Source organism: Ischnura elegans, chromosome 6 (assembly GCF_921293095.1).
Source record: "Ischnura elegans chromosome 6, ioIscEleg1.1, whole genome shotgun sequence".
NCBI classification, from domain to species: Eukaryota; Metazoa; Arthropoda; class Insecta; order Odonata; family Coenagrionidae; genus Ischnura; species Ischnura elegans.
Genome location: NC_060251.1, coordinates 87,426,188 through 87,443,808, shown reverse-complemented (window position 1 = coordinate 87,443,808; position 17,621 = coordinate 87,426,188). Strand labels below are relative to the sequence as shown.

At 35.7% G+C, this 17,621-nt stretch overlaps 1 protein-coding gene across 1 annotated transcript; it reads left to right on the top strand.

Moving 5' to 3' along the window:
• The first annotated feature begins 71 nt into the window (after positions 1 to 71).
• On the top strand, positions 72 to 13,019 carry LOC124161108 (COP9 signalosome complex subunit 6). Its single transcript, XM_046537315.1, has 7 exons — positions 72 to 369; positions 1,668 to 1,799; positions 1,994 to 2,145; positions 2,250 to 2,412; positions 4,094 to 4,287; positions 8,352 to 8,517; positions 12,387 to 13,019. Exons 1-6 carry the CDS (start codon positions 225 to 227, stop codon positions 8,490 to 8,492), a joined length of 927 nt encoding a protein of 308 aa, XP_046393271.1. The 5' UTR covers positions 72 to 224; the 3' UTR covers positions 8,493 to 8,517; positions 12,387 to 13,019.
• The last annotated feature ends 4,602 nt before the right edge of the window (positions 13,020 to 17,621 follow it).

The following is a 17,621-nucleotide window of genomic DNA, read 5'->3' as shown; positions in this document are numbered from 1 at the left end:
ATTACAACCAATCAGAAAAATCAAAACAAAATAAATACGATATTCTCATGCGAAACCTGGATCCTAGTTGTGTTTTGTTTTCTGCCCGGCAGTGATGGTGACTGGCGTTCGAGCTAAGATTTGAGGACCTTATAAAATTTATCTCGGTCGACTGGAAATCATCTTATATGTTGTAGGTAAAACATTAGAATTCATATTACTTAGTTAGAGAAAAAGAAAACACAATGGAAGTCGACGAGCCTGGAAAGAGTGTTATGGCATCATCGGGAACAGTAGGCAGTGTTTCCGTGTCGCTTCATCCGCTGGTAATTATGAATATTTCCGAGCATTGGACAAGAATAAGAGCTCAAAAAGGAACTTCTCATCAAGGTTTGTAATATTTTGCCATTTTATTTAACATATTTTGTCTGTTATCCTGAATGTATCTGTTGTATCATTCCCTGGTCCTGACATAGCTCAAATACCTTCATATATTCTCCTTCCATCATTCCTGATGGCCATTTTTTTAAACTTTACTTAGCTAATCCAGCGAGGCATTTTTTTTTACCAATGAAGGTGGCAAATTTGTGCTTGCTCACTTTTCATTAACTCTACGTTCAGAGCTGAAGATGTATTTTACTCATTGGTGTTTCCCTTTATGTTTCATGGAAAAAAATATTTCTTATTAGAGGATATCCTAAGTGTCATTTCCCACTTATTCTCTAATTCACATTTCCCTATTCTTATTCAATGACACATCCAACGTTGTTGACTATTTCATCCATCATCTGCTTTTCAGTTTCACTATCAGCTGTAGTTTGTATACTTCCTTAGGACTATTTGGGGTATTTCCTATTCTATACTTACCTTTATTTAGTACTGTAGCTTTTTATTATTACTGTCACTGTATGAGTTTTAAAATCAATATTGTCTTCATCATTATCATTTTTCCTCGTCATGTGCCTTCACATTCCCCTTATGTACTCAATTTGGTCATGCGATTTTTTGGTCACCTAATTGGTTTACAGAATTGAATGTTTCATGAAGTACAAATCACACTTCATTTCAATTGTCAAGAGGAAGGCATGGTATTTTGGTCTAATTTTCATTTGATCCAACTCCATCTTTATTTAATTGCATATAAGTACATTGCATGAAAAACACTGCACAATGGCATATCATATTTGAAAATTTACATTTTGCTCCTGCATGGCCTTTTGCCTCATCCATTATAAATATATTAAGTCGGCTTATAACAAAAGCCAAGGGGGTATGAAAATAAAATATATACTTGTTAAAACAAGTATGAAAATGAAATATATACTTGTTAAAACAAGTATGCAAATGAAATATATACTTGTTAAAACAAGTATGAAAATGATTAAATATACTTGCTAAAACAAGTATGAAAATGAAATATATACTTGTTAAAACAAGTATGTATTTCATTTTTATATGTCATTGCTTATTTATTACTGAATCAAGGTACTTTACAACATTGATATAACATTTTGCCCAGTCAGTGTTACATGCCTTGATTTTTTTTTCCATGATTGTGTTACTTATCTAAGTTATATATAAATATTAGAACATGAGAACAAAAGTTACCCTTACAATCACATTTTAATATAGTTACCATTGCATGTTTAATTATATAGTAATAATAAGCTTTAATTTCAATATTTCAGTTTTTGGTGCTTTGATTGGAAAACAGAAAGGAAGAAAAATTGAAATAATGAACTCATTTGAATTATTGTACAATGAAATAGCTGGGGATATTATCATAGACAGAGATTATTATAGTACCAAGGAGAAGCAATGTGAGTACTAAATTTTAATGTTTATTTGAAAATTTTTGCAGATGTATTTGTATGCAATTGCATATACTTAGAGTGGGCTCATAATACAAGCCAATGAATGGACTAATTGCTCCAGGAAGTAGCAATATGATGCGTGACTTTAATACACTATGATACGTAGTTGTGTTTTCTCATATCCTAAAACTTTTTTGCAGTCAAGCAAGTATTTAGTGATCTTGATTTCTTGGGCTGGTACACAACTGGTGATGCTCCTGATGATATGGACATAAAAATTCACAAGCAGATTTGTGAAATCAATGAAAGTCCAGTTTTTCTTAAAATGAATCCACAAGCTAGACACACAGATGTAAGCTGTTCTAATTTCTGCTCAATGAAGTGTCTTGTTATTTATTCGTCTTGACTCTCCTTTCTTTTGAGGTTTTAATCTTGTGAAATACTCTCCCAATTTAGCTTCCTGTCACTCTGTACGAGTCTGTGATTGACCTTGTTGGAGGTGAAGCAACAATGCTTTTTGTTGAGCTTCATTATACATTGGCCACTGAAGAAGCTGAGCGTATTGGTGTTGATCATGTTGCCCGAATGTCCAGCAATGAAGCTGGGGAAAGCTCTCTTGGTAAGTTATTGGCCACATTAACTAAGGAACATATGTTATTTTATGTTTTTTTTTTGTTGTGAATAAATATCTATCTTATTCATTTGCAAAGAATAAAGGTATTAACCTTAGATCAAGAAAAAGTTGCATGTGTGAGTTGATAGTGTTGAATTGTTAAGTACCTATTCTGCATGATTATTTTTCTCTTTTTTGAATTCCACTTTCAGCATAATGACTCTTACTAGCTAATTTTATAAATATATTTACTTTTCCCTTGCAATTCAACTCATAGGCAGTAAAGCTGGCTTGAATTCTACACTCATACGATATGGTCTTCTTTTTGCTTGTATCAACACAAGGTTCTTCCTTGGACCCATTAAACTGTGGTAATATGGTGGCTTGAGCAAATTGTAATGCATTCTTCAAATTTAATTGTATTTCAGGTAGCAACAAGGCATGTTTTCTGGTTGCAAGTCTTATGTTGTTAGAGTCTAATTGTCTAGTGTTTGATCTGATCAAGGTGCCTTCTTTAAAGCAAGTTTTATATCTCTGAGGTATCATTTCTGCTCAGCTTTTATTGCTTTTCACATGATGATAAGTCCCCAGGTTTCTCGCTAACGTACATGTCATGCTATCCCATAAAGAGTAGTTCAACAGAAACTGCTATTTCCTGTTATTAAGCAGATTGTGGAGGATGAGATCTGACCCTAGAAAACCAAAGTAAAGCATATAATTCAGTGTCAATCCTGGTCAAGGTGAATTATTTTTTCTTTGTGAATTTTTCGCACATTTTGTGCATTGCGGATAACTCCCATAAAAGTTATCACCATGGCTAGTCCCAGTGTACTTAAAATCAGCTTCATTTAATTTGTGCATTTTAGAGGGAAAAAGTATCCCATAAAAATTTGTGCTCTCACTACTGGTGTGCGATTAAATATGTTTCCTCTTGGATGGCATATTTAGGTCAAATTTTGATTTGGGAAATTCAAACAAGTAGCAATATCTTTGTCTATTATACTTTAAAAGGTCTTAGGACACGCAGCTACTCTGTCCCAGGTGTTAGACCCTGTAGTTCCTAAATGGTTAAATGCAATAAAATAGTTGAACCTTGAAGAAAAAACCGGTGGTTAGAGGAAAAATGCAAGTATTTTTCGTCATTAAAATTATATACAGCATTTCAAAAGCATTCGATAAGGGTTACGTAATGCGCCACAATTCAGGTGACCAGTGCAGAAAGATGTGGGTAAATCATCCCCAATTTGTACAGTAGTAAGAAGAAGACGATGAAGTTTGTTTTAATTTCACATGTGCATAGTTTTAGCCTGCCATCATAGAGGAAGAATATTTTATTGCAGACCAACCATGGTGCCACAGTAGTGTGCTACCACTATTGATATGCGAGATACCATGCCACTATTTGTCAGGATACCTTTTTTCTCCCATAGTATATCTAAATTATATCAATCTTCCTCTTGTTCATGTTACACCCACCCAAAAAAATCATTTTTTCACCATCATTAGGTGCTACCATGAATAGAAAACATCTAAATATGTAGGCATGTATCACATTATTCTTTTTGAAGATCTCTCCACTACATTTCAAGAAAAAGATTTTTTTTATTATGGTGATGTTCCCTTGAATTCATTTTATGAATGTCATCAGTTGACTAATGTCTATGTTTCTTGATACATTTTCGTTCAGTGGCAGAACATCTTCAAGCCCAGCACAGTGCAATAAAGATGTTACATAGCAGAGTGCGTTTGGTGTTGCAATATGTTCAAGCTGTACAGTCTGGTGAACTCCCCACCAATCATGAAGTAATGAGAGAAGCATATTCCCTGAGTCACCGCCTGCCTGTCCTTCAAGGACCCCGTTTCCGAGCAGATTTCTACAATGTAAGTAAATAATTATTTGGTGTGTTTTATGTTTTTTTGTTATGTTATTAAGTGTTTTTAAATTTTTAAAAATTTTCACTCTATAATGAGACTACTACACATCTTGCTACTTTAACAAATGGGTTGTAAAGACATGGTTTTCGGTGGTGGCATATCATCCCTTCATCTATGTGCAAACTGCTCCCTCTTTGGCCACGGAAAGACAGTGAGAAACCCATTGAACATTGCACCTGAGAATTTAGGGGTAGAAATAGTAAGTAATCGTGGAGCACTGAATCTATGGTGATAGTGACCATAATTCTGATGATTAAATCTTATCTGAAATTCAAGAAACCGAAGAGGACTGTGAAAAAGATATATGATTCGTGGACAAACTCAAGGAAGCTTTATGTCAACTATCATTTTAAGAAGAAGTAGGCAATAAAATAAAAGAGGACCTTACCTGTAAAGTATTTGATGATTGCTGGAAAAACGAGTAGTGGAATCAAGGGCTGCAAATTAAGTTCTTGGAAGAATAAAATCAACTGATTTGGGCGTTACTTGGTGGAACGATGAAATATTCATGGTGAAACAAAACACAGTACTATTCCACAAACTTTTATTTTAACAGTCTACTAGTTTCGACATTTACACCGTCATTATCAAGACAGATCATTATTATGTGTTGTCCAAGAGATGGCTCTGGGCGTAGATCCCTTTATTATGAATAATAGCATCCATTCGTGCGGAATCAGGAGATGTACAGTGAAACCTCGGTTAGCGAACGCCTCTGATAACAAATAATTCGGATAATGACCAAATATTTGGGCAATTGGGCTCAGGGCAATTGGAAGAAGGTAATCTGCCAAGAAAAATACTTAGACAAACAATGATAGAAAAACCAATCATGAATGAGTCATGAAAAATCGTTTACAAAAGGAGGAGGTACAAGAATGTCTAAATTGAATAAGGGCAGCTTAACTACAAGAAAATAAGGAATGATTAAATACGTGATAAAAATTTTGATGAAGAATATCTGCAAAGTTGTGCAAGACAACTTCTCAAGTGAAAAAGGGGAAGCTCTCTTCAGGATGTTGAAGAACAACATCAAGGAACAGAGCCCAAGATACGGAGCCATTCAGATCAATAACTGAAATGAGACGAAAAAAAGGGTTGGAAAGGTTAACTGGCAGAATTATACAATGGAAATAATCTTGTTTAGAAAATAATTGAAGGGGAAAGTGAAGTCTAAAAGGATGAGAGAGGAGCTTCAATTTTAAGAATCATATTTGAAATCACAATGAATGTCCTACAGAATAATAAAGTATGTATCCGGAATTTACGATATTCATATAGGGTTAAGTAAAAATGCAGGAGAGATGATATTAACTCATTTTTACTAACACATGCGATGTGTATGCAACAGGAATTTTAACAATTGACTTTGAGAAAACATAGCATCATCCAGGGATGCCAACTTATAAGAAATATTGGGGGGCCATACTGGGGGTCTTACACCGGGAAATTTTCTAAGTTTTATATGAAAAATAGAGCAATTTAAAGGTTTTTAAAATCATTTTCGATGAGTCATATGATCAGAATTAGAAACCTGAATACTCGACACTCCGGGAAACTCAACAAGCCTGACACATTTTTTGCCTTAAAAAAAGAAGCAAAGCATGAACAAGCACCATGTTTTTGTAAAAAAATAATTTAATTTACAGTAATAATTATGCTTATACACTATTACAGAACAGTGAATATGTAGTTCTGAAATTACTAAGATTATATTGAAACAAATCCTAAACCATCATTAAAATAATAAATTGCTAGATTCAAGTTATTTAATTTTCTTTAATTATTGGGCCTCCCCCCCCCAAACAAATTTTTGTAGGGGCTCAGGCCCCTTCAAGCCCCATGGAGTCAGTGCCACTGCCATCATCATTTTCCCAAAAAGAAGAGAGTGGATTAGTGTTAGCATTTTAGGACCATAAACTGAATGACACATGCATCTAAAATGATCTTGAAGATAAAAGAATGGAAAGCTGAGGAGTTACGAGGAAATATTCAAATTTAGGGAAAGCAAGAGCTCAAAGAAAGGGCCCTTAAGCTTTTTGTCGGGAAAATAATGTTGAAGAATAAACACATTTATCATGTTTTAGGACTAAGAACAGGCTTTCAGTAATGTGGAATGGAATGCAAGCTTGTTATTCTGAAAGAACTTTCCGAATTCTGAAAGAAGAGAGTTCCGAAATGAATGGAGATTTATTCACAATTCATTTAAAAACCATGTAGTTGTGATTTAATCTGGAACCAGCTGTGAAGTAGTGACAAATACAAAAAGAGTAAGGTAAGGTGTGCTCAGTCTTATGTAATTTTCAATGTTTTCATTGATTACACTATCAACGAATTCAAAGGGGAAGTATCAGGAGTGAAAACTTCAGTGTTTTTAGCGGGGGGATTATGCAACCAATATCTCCCAGATGTAGCCCAATGTATTGGCCAAGAGATGGCTCTGGGCGTAGGTCCCTTTATTATGAATAATAGCATCCATTCATGCGAAACCAGGAGATGTACAGTGAAACCTTGGTTAGCAAACGCCTCTGATAACAAACAATTCAGATAACGACCAATAATTTGCCTTGGATAGTGAACAAAATTTCGGTTAGCAAACAGATCTGTATTGTGTAGCGGTCATGTTTGTGTTCGGTGATGTGCGATCCCAAATGGATACAATGTCTACAATAGTAACTCTACAAGTAATACAATGTAATACAATGCCTATATAGCCTGTAACTTTCATATGATAGCGAATCAATAGGAGCTAGGAATCAATTATTCCGATTTCCTTTATTTCTTATGGGGAAATTGTTTTGGATAGCGAACATTTTGGATAACGACCAGGTTTCTGGAATGGATTGTGGTCGTTATCCGAGGTCATGACATTCATTTCAAATTATCATACAGAACACTATCTAGACGGCCTGAGTTCAAGTCTACAAAATTGTACAACAAATTACCTGCATCCATTAAAAGTATAGATAGTTTTAGCCTTTTTAAAAAGACAGTGTCAGCATATTTACTTGGGAAGTGTTTTTATTGTGTAAAAGAATATCTATACAGTGAATTGTAACATTTACGTAATGAATTTATTTTCTTTTGACGTGCCGTTTACACTTACGATTGTATCATGATGTATTGTGTCCTCTGGGCTAATAAAATATTGTTATAATTATAACATATTTCATTATTGTGGAAGTGCTAATCATATGCACTTTTGGTAAATTGTTATGTGTGGCTTTATTAAAATCTCTGCGAGTTTTTGTCTCAATAAGTTGTCTTCTCAGTTCTCTACACTCTCCCTCACCTGCCTTTCCCTTGGCTAGACAAGCTATCAAGTAATATGAAACCAAATCATAAACTTTCATTGCATGATCTCATGAAAAAAATGAGAAATATAGACTATTAAAATCTCTGCTCAATTTCTCAGTTGATATTAAGCATTGCTAATTTTTTGTCTCTGCTGGCTTCCACTGCCTTAATTTAAAATTTTGGAAAATACCTTCAGAATGAGATGCTTATAAATTCATGCATGTTTTAAAATAGATGTGTAGTGTACTTGAATTTTATGAATTTAGGCTCCTTCACATAATTCTTATTGAGGGGGCTAGCTTAATTAAGAAAACCTTGCTACTTCCCCCTTCTAATTAATGATGGAGAAACTGTCTATAAATTTCATGTGTATTGAAGTATTGATTGCTCTAATGGTGAGTCCGAGCTAGCAATTTTCCTGTTCCAGTATCTTAATATATGAAACACCCAGACAAGTGAGGGGAAAGCATGGGCGATAAAGATTGTTTGAAACCTACCTCTGCTATAAATTTTGTGGAACGCATGGCATTATGTGTATTGTCCATGAGGGCATATAATTTTTATAGTTGAGCTTCTTTGTAGTTCAATGCTTATAATTGAGAGCTCCTTTGAAGCTCACCTCCTAAAAGTCATTTTCAAGTTATGTATACCTCTCTTGTACCCTTGGCAGAAAGAGCATGTACATATTTTAGCTTGTTTTTCCTTCTTTTCAGCAATGCAATGATGTGGGCCTTATGACATATTTGGGGACAATAACCAAGGGCTGCAATGACATTAATCAGTTTGTGAACAAGTTTAATATTTTGTACGATCGTCAAGGAATGGGCCGTCGAATGAGGGGACTGTTCTTCTGAGAGGGTGCCATTAGTGGATTTTTTGGTAACTATTCTTATTGATTTTTATATGAAATTAAGTGACTTATCTTGCTATTGTGTTGGAGGAAGCAATCTATATCCCAGGAGTTCAGTTAATTTCAAAAGTTTTCTAGTTGGACTGATGTTGGCCCTTAAATATAAAGGATATTTAAATTGTTATCATTTAATAATAAATTTTGCCAACAAAACAACTACCAAAACTATGTTGACTTCGTATTTGGATTTTTATAAATTTAGTATTTTTATTAGTCGTCTCTTATGTGTTGCTTCCTTTTCAAAATGTGTGAAATAAACATCTTATGCTGTTTTTGAAAGACCACCATTTTGGGACACATGATTCGGCTGTTATTTTCAATTTTCTCAAAGTTCATAAAATGTTAAATATTATTTGAGTAGAAAAACACCCATACTAATTTTCATCAGAGCCTGAGAGGTCAGCGGTCAACTCCAATCCTAGTTGGTGTGGAATGACCAGTGTTATTTTGATGATAAATTGTTTTCTCCTTCATACCTGCCTTCCTTTATTCCTCTTGAATGTGTTATACTGGAGCAATTTTCTCTGTATGTTATGTCGTGGCTATTATAAATATCACTGGATACAAAATATCAAGCAGTGTTGAAAGGTTATAAAATATCATTATTTCTAGGAATTTGTGTGAGGACATATAAGAACTCAAATGAAAGTTCCAATTTATATTTAAAGGCTCATTGTTTATGTAAATAGTTATGATCTGCATATTAGTTTTCCTATAATTATTACCTAACTTGTTGATCTGTGTATGTACACAAAGTTATCTAGGTAGATGGCTTACATAGTGTCATTCCAAGTCAACTCTGTGCCATAAACAATACTATTGTTACCCTTTGCATCCTGTCAAGTTTGACATATTCAGCCACCCTTGTTAGTGAAGACAAAATGCCAATTTGTAGGATTTTACATCAGTTATCTTTTATTTAGGACACTATAATTAGGAAGTATTTGAACATGTCTACCTTTAAATGGATTACTAAAACTGCTTTGGTAATATTGCTACATGATGAAATCTTCTCGGGAAATCAGCCGGGTGATGATGGCCATTGTTGCCATCAATGGCCATCATCACCCGGCTGATTTCCCGAGAAGATTTCATCAACAGCATTCGCCGGGAAAGAACCAAATCCTTCTTCAATATTGCTACATGTTTATTCATACATTATTAAAAAGAGAGTAAACAGGGTTTTAAACTGTAATGCAAAGTGTCCTGTTTGACCAATAGTTTTCCACCAAGCTTTTTAAATTCATGCATTTTTTCTGATTTTCAATGTGTTGATTGTATTCCTTACCATTATTCCATGTGGACATAAATTAGATGAGATTAGACCCTGGAGAAATTAAGTCAAATGTCCTGTTTGCATGAATTGTCCAATATAAATTTATTAACTTTTGACTTTGGCCGTGAACATATCAAAATCTTTCAATTTTTCAATGCCCCCAGGGAAGCTGGCAGAATGCTTCTTTAGTACTCCATGGAAACCTATCTCAGTCAGTTGGATACTTAAATAGTAAAATCCCACTCAATTATTTTGGAAAAATATATTTTATTGCCATATTCTTGTAAAATATCACATGGGCAAAATAATGGTGTCATCCTTTTAAATATATTACAACTAATATATATAATAACTACACTGTAAGAAATCTATAAGCTGCACCATTGTGGTAGAAACTACTTCCGTATCCTTATACTTGGATAGTTATATCTTTGCCCACATGTTTGTGATCACCAATATAAAAATTTCCGTTTTTTCATATGCAATTGCACTTCAAAGTCAAAAAATTCATTTATGTGGTGATCAATACATGTGAAACACAAGATGGGTACTATCATAATTAGGATGTTATCATATGTGTAGGTTTTGGCTTTCACATGCCAGTTGTCGACCTAATAGGTATCCAGTTAGTGATAGTGGCCTTACCCTTAAGCTACAACATAGCCATGGTGGAAAGAAGGTCCGAGTGTTCTAAAAGCCCCCAGAGCTGCATTGCTGGGAATAATTCTCAATCGCTTGTGGTTGGGCCACCCATGCCACATAAGTGGACGGGTTGGAGCTAGATGGAAGGTAGTCCAAGTGATGTCAACTACATATGTCTTCCCTGGAAACTTGTCAGTGGGGATCAGATTGTTGTGGTGGCTTGTGTGTTTAGTGGGATCAAATCCAGAAAGTTTTCAGAGACTTCCCGATCCCTGCTTGAGTGTTAAATGGAAGACACTTAATGGGCAACACTGCATCAATCAGATGGAACATTTAGCAGAGGTGCCCTTAGTACCTGCCTTTGAGAGCAGGCTAATGCTGATGTTGGATTTTGTCAACCCTTTCAGCTTGGTACACATGCACTATGTTGTCAATCGCCTCCCCCAAATACCATAATGTTTCAGGTATCACTCAGATGGAGTGATACAAAATATGTATTTGGAATACAAAATACTGCTCCAAAGTTATTTGAAGAATAAACAACAAAATAGTATTTTAACTATAAAATACTTGTTTGTTGTTTTTAAAATTCAAAATACATTTGTATGGAAACTAAGAGAGGTTTAAAAAATACATATAACCTACCATGGCATGTTATTTATATGTAGTTGCAAGCATAAAGAAAACAATTCTAACGAAAATTAAGTAATCTCTGAAGCATAATGTTACAGAAGTGTTATCAGAACTACTTCAAAAGTATTTTACAAATTAATTTTTTATGTATTTTAGAATGGGAAAACACCAAAAGTCTGTGTTTGAAATACAAAGTACAAGGTAGATTCAGGCCGAGTACATATTTGAAATAGCAAATACAAATTACAAATGTATTTCAAATACGCGTTTTAAAGTACTTATATTTGAAATACTGCCAGCCCTAGGAAGAATGTTGTGTACTTGGAAAAGGGGAAGGAAAAAGAGGATATATTTACAGATAGGTTGAAAGGTAGTAGACGTTATTAAATATTGAAAAGGGAAGTTCTGTGTGGGAATGGGGAACAATTGTGGTGTTTTGCAAAATGGGGGTCTATTTTAATAAGTAGAATGTGTTTAATATTGATGAAAGTGGAAATTTAAAAAACCATGGGTCAAGTGGTTGTGGTGTCAATCCCAAAATTACATTTCATTCAAGGACTCGATAGATCGAAGAAAATTTTAAGGTAATATGCAAAATAAAATTTTCCTGATTCAGCCAATCTCTTGAAATTTGGGAATAAGAATAAATGAAAGTTATCACCCACTTTTCATGTGTTGGTGACATCAGTAATGGATCCAGGAAGGGACAAGGGGGGGGGGGGGGCTAAATATGGGGTAAGCTCCCAGAAGTAATGCGGGTCTGAACAAAATTACCATTCTATAGTGTAAATTGGATGACCAAGGGCGGATCCCCTTAGCCACCTCCCCCCACCCCCCTTCCCCCCCCCCTCCCACCCCCGCATAGATCCACTTGGTGACATCATCAGAGATATTGTTGTTTTACTAATTAAGGGAGAATTTTTTATCAAGGGAAGAAATCAATCACAAGAGTCTGAAAGAGATTGAACCATATGATGTCCAGGAACAAGGATGAGAAGTGAACTGCCCACATGGGTTTATGATGTCATCATCATACAGGAATAGTCCATCAATCAATCAATTTTTGTTGCGAATAGCTCAAGAAGGAGAGGACAAATTGAAAAATGGAAAAACACGGCTCTCTTTACTTGTCGCGCTATAAAGAAGTCAACAATACAATAAAATTGGTGCATGAGCCCATTGTCATTTCCAATTCAATGCTTGTTGTATCCTAAACATAAAAATGTATGTATTCATTTTTCATTATGTCATCATTGAAGCAAGAACTTAATGAAATTTTCATTTCAGGATAGGATATCAACTGCTGCCCTCCACAACTAATCAGTGGTAATGTTTGATGAAAGTGGGACCTGTTGATGCACGGAAGTTTGTGACTTATGAAGTGTAAAAACCTGTTACCACGTGTACATGGCACAAATGGACTTGTTAAGTGGCCACAAGCATTGCCTGCTATTTTATTGATAAGATCTTACATGTGTATAATTGATGTTTACCACCACGTTTCATTGAAGCTGACATTTCAGCCTTTGTGATGGGCTGGTGCTGCCTGCATTTTCCTCTGAGTTTCACATGCTGGAAACTTTCGTTGGATTTTTAAAAATCATTTCTGAGCGGTGAAATTTCAGTGTGTAAATCTCTTACAAGACTTTTGCCACTGTAATGTTGTGGCTTGTAAATTATCGCAGACAATGAACTGTGCATTGTAATATAATACTCCCAATGCTTGGTATTTCTTGAACTATCCCTGTCTTGTAAGGATAGTAAATTTTAATTGGCATTTTCTATGCTTCCATTGATTTTTTTAGAATATGCTAGTTATTATTCAAACCTCATTGGCCGCAAAGAAGCAGTACTGCAATAACAATCATGTATGTACTTTGTGCATATAGCAAAAATTAAATAAAGCACCATAAATAATTATTCTGACTCATTTTTCTCAGCATTTTATTTAATGCCTTGTACAAGGTATGAGGTTAAATTTATGTATTCAGTAAGGGCCACTTCAATTGACATGGTTGTTTCTTCCAGCAGGTGTTCCATAGGCTCAGAGAAAGAAATATTAACTCTATAAACCAAACTCTGTGAAAATATAGACCATAACTGACTCATGATAACTCAAGTTGAATTGTACTGTGTATTCATACATTACTTTTCAAGATTATGCATTTTATTTTTAAAAGCTGTCTGATTTGTGTGATGGGTGTTTTTTCTCTTCATTTTCCTCCAACAGTTTATTGGCAGCTCCAGATTGGCTTTTAATGCCACAAATTCAGTTAAATGTTGGCCCTTTAACTCTTAACAAGCATGCAATGTCAGAACTGCAAATATAGCAGCAATGGCTTTCTTGCTGTGACAACATCCACTAACTCGTGCACCTACTCTTTTCCTTCAAGTGTCTTCCCTTTTCCTCTGGTCAACTTCCTGCATTCTCTCTCTTTAGCTTCCATTTCTGCTTTAGTCTGTCCTCGCCTTTTATTTTCTTCTTCCTTTCTTTCTACATCTAGTCCGAATAACTAGGATTAGGTTTTTGGTGTAATCTCAGAAGAGACTATGTAATTGAATGGGAAGGCCTCCAGACTGCTGTACATCGTCACCCTATGAATAACTGATTTACTGTGACTCATTGCCCATTCACTTAGCTGAAGCCAGCACAAAATGTTTATGATACCCTTATTCTTGAATAGAATTGGCAAGAAAATTTTTATGGTAGCAATGATGTGTGTCTGTGCATGGAGCTGAAAGAATTGAGTATTTAGTAAGAAAGATTTTGAAGCCTTGTGAACTCCAATACATATATTAGTTCTCCCTGACATCAACATTGTCAATTTTCATTTAAGGATGTACAAGCTTACTGCCATCTCCCATCTCATAGTAAGATCTAACTTTGACAAATCTAAGCACTGTTTTTTTCTTCTAAAAATCTCCATTTCTGATTGTGAGTACAGCATTTGCTCCAATAGCTTGTCTTCCTGGAAGAACATGATGAACTTCATGAGAAGTCAAGTGCTGCTGATGGCAAAGTGCAGTTCAGCTGTCAGAAAAGTGTCCTTCACTCCAGGGGCGGACCCAGGATTTCTTTCTAGGGGCACAAGCAAGGCCGTATCCAGGATTTTGTTCTGGGGGGGGCACAAGGGTACCTCATAATACAAAACGAATGCAATGATAATGGGGCCGTAATAAAAATTTTGCTTATATTTAAGGGTCTGGGGGGGCACGTGCCCACCCCCCTATAGATCTGCCTATGCTTCACACCATTCCTTTTCTGGTGTAGACCTTTTTGGATACAAAGTCCTTAATCTGATATCTGATGTAGTATTACTAGGGTGCAAGGAAGCTTTTCTTGTAGGCATTCAGTTTCTGGATCATGAGACTGCCAGCATAAAAAAAAAATGCTTTAGAAACCGATGAGAAGGCAGCCTCAATTACTTCTGGATTGTTTCAAATTCCTCTCAGTGGGAAAGCCAGTCATCAAAGAACTTATACTCCTGAAAAATCAAGTCCACAACACATACTCCACCACAATACATCCAACCCTTTCTTATAGCCTTTGTGGAGAATATGGATTCTGCAGGTCCAATGAAGTTCCCATTGTGATGTTGTTGCAATTTTTAATATTCATATTTACATATTAGAGTAAATACATACTAAATTATTATTGCTTTTAAAATGGATAAGCAAATCTGATCTTTCCTGATCTATCTTTAAATTGAACTGACTCAATGTAGACTTGCTGAAGTTTTGTCCATCTGACCCTAATGCTTGGAGATTGCAACCAATGAGCCCATTAGGGTCGATAATGTCATCAAGCTTGTACAGTAGAACAGGTTGCAGCAGCAGCACTGGCCTTTGGTGCACATATTCTAACTTTTCAGTGCTATCCTAGCTGCTTCAGTGTTAATTGTACTATTCCTTTGGCCAAAATATATAGACACTGAACCAAAATATAGATGAGAAGGAACTTCACTGGTTTAGATATCAACCACCCCTCTCATCATTGGAAATACTATTCTTCAAATACTGGAAAAAAGTGAATCGCTTTACACTGATTGGTGGATATTTCTGAAAACCAATTAAAAATCGACCGAAATGGCAACAGAGATCTACCTCCTTTGGGAGGAAATGGGGCCTCTTCTATGTAGTCCTATTGTGGCCTATGCTTATCAACTACCATGAGCGTACCCAGGAGGGGGCAGTTGCCCCCCCCCCCCCAAGCTGTTTTTCTTTAATTGAATTGTCTATGTTTTCCCTGCGTAAAATTTCAAGCATAAACTTACGCTGTCAGCCATATATCTGTTTATTCCTTTTTTCCGAACTTTACCTCATGCGAGTGGCTATATACGTTGTAATAAAGATTGGGGAGGGGGGCTCAAGTGAGGAGGGGCGCTCAATATGGAGAGGTGCCTATAGTGTAAATTTGGGTAAATCCAGCCCTGATCACCACAAGTTTGGTTTCGCCTCCAGTCGAGATCATTGCCAGTTGCCTAACAGAAGGCACCCCTAGGCACGTTCCTATTTTGCCTTACAGTAAATCCGGCCCTGGTGGTGATTCCACTATACATGCCCACAAGCAATCATGGGTAGGAAGAATCATGCATCAATGGCTAAGTTCTAACAACATGTATCTCCAAATTTGGCTGGTTTGAGTTAATACTGCCGTTTGGAAGTAAAGACAATTTTGTCCCTTATTCTAACAACACTTATGTCAAAAAATTGATGTAAATATGCCCTTTTTCAGTATTATACATACATATTTGGTTTTAAATTTCAGTGTTCAATTAAAAAAATAAATAATTTTTTTTTGTCCTCCTGAAAAGTTGCTATTTTTGAGATACAAGTTGTTAGAACTTAGCCATCAACATGGAGTTTCTAAGTGAGATACGGAGGAGGAGACAGGATTTGGATGGTTTTGAGTACTGAGTGAGTATATAGGATGTTTAAAACAGTGCTAGAGTGAGGATTTTTAGATAGAATGAAAGAAATTTTCAAGAATTCAAGAGGGATATACATGAGGAAAGGGGTGATAGACAAAATACTCCAACTTAACCCACCTTGACTGGTAAAGCATATCAGCAATCTCCACATTCTAGCGCTTACCTCTTTTTCCAGCAGTAGAATAAGAACTTAAGAAATCCTCCTGGCATGACCCCACACACTAATTTGAAAACTTTCTGCAAAATTTAGGAATGGCTGGGAGGAAAAGTTCAATGGTATTTTGTGCACGCCCACAACTTTCCTTGTGTTGATAAAACGGAATGAAAAAGGAATGGTTTCCGATATGGATACGATACTGAGGCAAGCAGCAAGATTTGTAAAAAAAATGTAAAGGCAAACGTGGTAAGGTAACTGGGTTTATAAGAAATTTAGAATGGGAATGTCTACACAATCGAAGGGAAAATTAAGATTAAATCTTTCACGGAATTTTCAAGTAGAATACTTTTTGCCTTATGTTCAACATGTTTTGAATTTGTTGATAGTGCTACCTATGTGCATGAATTTTTTGGCATGTTATAACTCGAACATAAACGACTTACAACGCTAACTTTTACTAATTCTATTACTAACTAGTAGTTTTATGTGCTTAATTAGTAGCATGTTCGTGTTTTTAGCAATCTCGTGTCTGGTCTGTCCGCATACCTGTCCTGAATTCTTCGCCTGCATCCGGTAGATGGGCGCGTTCCTGATAAAGGCTACGATTATTGGTTCATGCTTGGTGTGGAGTCATTCCGTGCCACGCACCCTGGTCCTGGCGGTGGCTTGTATGGTGACTCGTAGATGTAGATACACGGAAGGACTCTCAATCTCCGCGTTTAAAATACCCGGTCCAATATTACTTTCATTCGCTACTGAAGAAGATTTTCTGGACTGGATTTAGAGATTATTTTTGTTTAATTAGCTTAGTATTTGAAATAATAATCACAAACCTCTCTCTGATATTTTCAACTCATCAATTTCAGAGGGTCATTTTCCAACTTACTTAAAAGTAGCCCTTATATATCACCCATTCACAAGAAGGGATCAGTAATCGATTCTAATAACTACAGACCAATCTCCATCCTGTCAGTTTTCTCAAAAATTTTTGAGAAACTCATGTACAACCGCATTGTAAACTATCTTGAAAAATATAATTTGTTGCATGCAGCTCAACATGGTTTCAGAAAAAGTAAATCTACAACAACAGCTGCGTTCCATCTTCTCAATACCATATGCCAGTCCTTAAACAAACATGAAAGGGTTACAGGCATCTTCTTTGACCTGAGTAAGGCTTTTGACACAATTGATCACAGTATATTATCCAGTAAATTATTAAATATCGGTATTAATGGTAATGCTCATGCATGGATTATGTCATACCTGTCTAATCGCAAACAAATTGTGCAATACAGAAGTAAGTCTGAGTTGGGAATAAACACCTTTAAATCCGGAACTCTTGAAGCAAGTTGTGGCGTTCCTCAAGGTTCTATTTTGGGACCCCTGTTGTTCATAATTTTCATAAATGACCTTCCTCTTTCATTGCCTAATTGC